This window comes from Spinacia oleracea, chromosome 1, assembly GCF_020520425.1.
Source record: "Spinacia oleracea cultivar Varoflay chromosome 1, BTI_SOV_V1, whole genome shotgun sequence".
Lineage (NCBI taxonomy): Eukaryota > Viridiplantae > Streptophyta > Magnoliopsida > Caryophyllales > Amaranthaceae > Spinacia > Spinacia oleracea.
This window is the reverse complement of record NC_079487.1, coordinates 85,525,681-85,529,885: the sequence shown is the minus strand read 5'-3', so window position 1 is coordinate 85,529,885 and position 4,205 is coordinate 85,525,681. Positions and strand designations below refer to the sequence as shown.

Below are 4,205 nucleotides of genomic sequence, written 5' to 3'. Positions count from 1 at the left end.
GACCTATAACGACCAAACAAGCCTTAAATTTGCATAAGTAGATTGGAATGAGTGTTAGAAAGTTAAAACTATTCATATTAAACATGTAATAAGTGTAATACTCTGAGAAAATATGTAGCTTTTCCTATTTGGTTTATTGTTCACAAATCAGGATCTTTGGACAACAACAAATGCTTATTAATCCAAGAAGCTTTTCCTATTTGGTTAAAACCCACACATTATTCACAATCTTCAACTTTTGTGATAATCATAAATCATAATGGACAAGCACTGTAGAATAGAGGTAGTCTAGATGCCTGAAAAACCTATAGCCTGGATATCGAACCTCCTAGTTAGATGAAAGCTCATACCTGACCAGATGCGGCCAATCTATCAGTTAAAAGAGAGACAGCCAACCACACTTGCATACAGATTTGATGAGCAGCCATAGCTAGAGGACCTTGACGAGCAGCCATCGAGGTCCCAATCGTCATAGTTATCAAAACAGCCACAGTTCTTCCAATCAGAAATCCACCTGGAAAAAAGGTAAACATAAGGAAACAGACGGCAATCCAAACATGTACGAGTAACACTTTAAGTAGGTACAAACAATGGCCACTTAAGCAGACTAATTTAAGAAGTTTGTAATGGTGATTATTAAGTAGAAGGTTATTAAAATCAATGTGTTGGATAAAGAATCAAAAACAGAAAATAACCATAAACATTTCTCTGACACTCACCAGATTTTAAATAGACCCCAAACTTCAGATCTCCAAATTTTGGAGGTAATAATATTACTCTCTTGCTAAGAAACCAAATCATCAAGAAGCTACCTATGTATCTGGAGCACAAACAAGCAGCATGATTACCAATATAGTTAAAAGAAAGCCGACTAACAGACTTCAGGAAGAAAGTGCATACTGAGACACAACAGTGGCAGTGGCTGCTCCAGTGACACCCATCTGAAAATAATTTATGAAAAGCGGGAACAGAAAAACAGCTGCAAGATTGGCAACACCTGCATGCAGATCATCAATGTACAGACATAAAAAGTCAAAAAGTCAATATCTACACCTGCATTGGCCGTATCTGATCCCACAATAGAATTCAGTGAAGATTTACCAGTAGGACTATTAGAAAGAGCTAGCTGGCTAATCTGAGAAGTAGCAGACTCCAGAGATTGCTTTAAATTTGGATCTTTAACATCTGTCTCCTCCATATCCTCATCAGCTGAATATTTTGAGTTCTTAGCTCTATGAACGACAGCCTACCAAAGCCGAATTAACTAATCAATCTTCTGTTAAAAACTTAAAACATATATACAAATGGGGGGGGGGAGGGGATTATACTATTTTGAGATTGAGGCTATCACGAATGATTTATTTTCAGGGATGAAGAAGCTATGCTGACCTAAAAATTATACTCACAAGCCAGAATGATTATCACCCGGAATCTACACTACAACAAACTAATAACCGACCTTACATATCATATGGAAAAATGGTAGCTGCAAAGAGATCATTGACTTCTTGGACTCTACCGAGACCTCACAACTTTATGAGAATAACTGGGTACGACCTCTAAGAATAGTACTTTCATGAAAAAAATTGTTACACTTTCAAATTAGGATGTCTTTTAAGGAAAAAGCTTGTAATGTGGAACAGAGATGAAGGCCAAAATATAATCATAACGGGAAGACCAGAACTCGTCATCAAAACATGATTTGGAATAAAGCAAGGGAAGTTAAGCCGAACCAATGATCAGTGACAACAACTGTACACTACCTCACTAAGTCTATATACAGGAAAATCTAGCAGAGGATGCGCATAGAAAATAGTTGCATTGTTACATTGATTTATTTTGTCAGTGTCTCTCACATACTCCTACCATGTTAGGCCTAGCTATAGTGACTGGACAAACGAATTGAACAAACAAATTAAACAAACCGTAAAAACAAATTGAACAAACCCTAAAAACGAATTGAACAAACGAATTGAACCCTAAAAACGAATTGAAAAAATGAATTGAAGAAACGAATTGAACAAACCCTAAAAAAGAATTGAACAAACGCAAAGAACCCTAAAAACGAATTGAAAAACCCTAATTCTTAAAACAAAAATCAGGTAAACGAATCGAGCAAACCTAAAAGAGGGGACAGGTAGCCGCGGCGAAGAGGTTAACGGAAAATAGGACGCGAGCAACTTTCTTTCTTGAAACCACCGGCTCATGTTTCATTATCCAATCCCACATCTAATAAGACCACACCAAATATACTTGTGGAAGAAATCAAATTACTAGTCGTCTTATAATAAACAATGATTACATTCATGATACACAGACTACCAAATAAACAAAAATATCACATAAATGGAGGAAAAGATTGGCATTAGAATGCAGAACAATGAAATCCAACTATGTAATGGAACCAATTACAAAAATTTTGTATATATTTGATTTCCAGAATTCCTTGCTTTTCTACACAGTAACTGGTTGCAACATGTAATTATCTTTGCTCAGGAGTTTCTTAGCATAGGAAAAATAACACATGAAAATGAGATCCTCTATTAACCAAACCATACAATCGAATCTATGAACTGAATCCCCAATTAAAAGCTGACCCATGGTTCCTTTGCCAATCCCCCCACATAAAAGGCTTTAAATTCAATCAAAACAAACAAATTCACAAGCATAACCAACTCAATTATACAGTAGCTCACACTTTATCATTACTTAATGGAAAAACCCAGTTAATGATGTTCAAATTCGCAGCAACAACAACAACAACAACAAAGAAAACTGAAATTGTGCATAAATTAAGGTGCTTAAGAGAAAATTTTACCCATTGTTAATTTGGCGACGTTTGGAGTCGACATCTTTGCTCAATCGAACCGCCTTCCTTTTCCGCACATCAAGAATAGGACTCAAACAAACAAAAAAAATTAAATGTATGAATCCACCAAAATCAAGTTCCGCAATTCCAATTGATTAGAAATTGCAACTCGACATCTACAATACCAAAACCTAGTTGTGAAATTGGAATCGAAATCAAAAGGCAGAATGATGATAAAAACTGTTCTTCCCAGTGTCGAATTCATGTGCATTTATTCGAGTTAGACGATGGGCATCTCTGCGCCAACCCAAACCCTTTTCTTCCCCAATTCCCTTTTCCATTAAATCTCTTTCTCTCTCGCTTCTAAATTTGGCGCGTCACTTTAGGATCTGATTTTTAAAACCCTAATTCTTAAAACAAAAATCAGGTAAACGAATCGAGCAAACCTAAAAGAGGGGACAGGTAGCAGCGGCGAAGAGGTTGACGGAAAATAGGACGCGAGCAACTTTCTTTCTTGAAACCACCGGCGCGAGCAAGCTAAGTTTTTCCTTGGAACCAACGGCCGAGCAAGCTAATAGGTGGCCTCTGGCGAGGAGGCTAGAACCACCGACGAAGAGAAAGGGTTTTTTTTTGAGGGGATGACGCAGGGAAAGTTAAGGGAGAAGAAGGGAGTTGAGAGTGAGAGATGCTTAATTTGTTTTGAATTAGTTTCAACGAATATTGCAGCGAAATTTTTTTTACCCGGGTTATTGCAGGGGGCTTTAACAAGTACGCTGCAACAAAAACGAGCTATTGCAGCGGGCTTTTAAAATGTACGCTGCAACAAACTTTTTTGCAGGGAACAATTAAATTGTACGCTGCAATAACCCTTTAAAGGGTTTGACCCGCGTTGACCGACTGGTTGTTGAAGCGTATTAACACATGTACGCTGCAACAAGGGGGTTGCAACAGGGGTTTTTTCTACTAGTGCATTTGTCAGATTTTGGATGAAGTTTGTCTGAAATTAATTGTTTGACGTATACTTCACATCCCCAAATCTTAAGAAAAGACACTTTTGGAGGCTTTCCAAACCATAACTCATATGGAGTCTTTTCAACAGCTTTAGACGGAGCTCTATTTATAGTGAGTGCGGCTGTATTTAGTGCATGTCCCCAAAATTCTATTGGAAGTTCGGCCTGACCCATCATTGATCTAACCATGTCTAGCAAGGTTCTGTCCTCCGCTCGGACACACCGTTCCATTGTGGTGTTCCAGGAGGAGTCAATTCTTATAGAATTCCACATTCTTTCAGATGGTCATCAAATTCATAGCTCAGATATTCACCGCCTCTATCAGACCGCAGTGCCTTAATCTTCTTGCCTAATTGATTCTCTACTTCACTCTGAAATTCCTTGAA

At 37.8% G+C, this 4,205-nt stretch overlaps 1 protein-coding gene across 1 annotated transcript; it reads right to left on the bottom strand.

Moving 5' to 3' along the window:
• Positions 1–344: 344 nt before the first annotated feature.
• LOC130465492 (protein DETOXIFICATION 45, chloroplastic-like) lies at positions 345–3,041 on the bottom strand. The gene is made up of 5 exons (XM_056834271.1): positions 2,819–3,041; positions 1,102–1,246; positions 901–997; positions 720–820; positions 345–514 (listed from the first exon to the last, which is right to left on the bottom strand). Exons 2-5 carry the CDS (start codon positions 1,196–1,198, stop codon positions 345–347), a joined length of 465 nt encoding a protein of 154 aa, XP_056690249.1. The 5' UTR covers positions 1,199–1,246; positions 2,819–3,041.
• Positions 3,042–4,205: the final 1,164 nt, after the last annotated feature.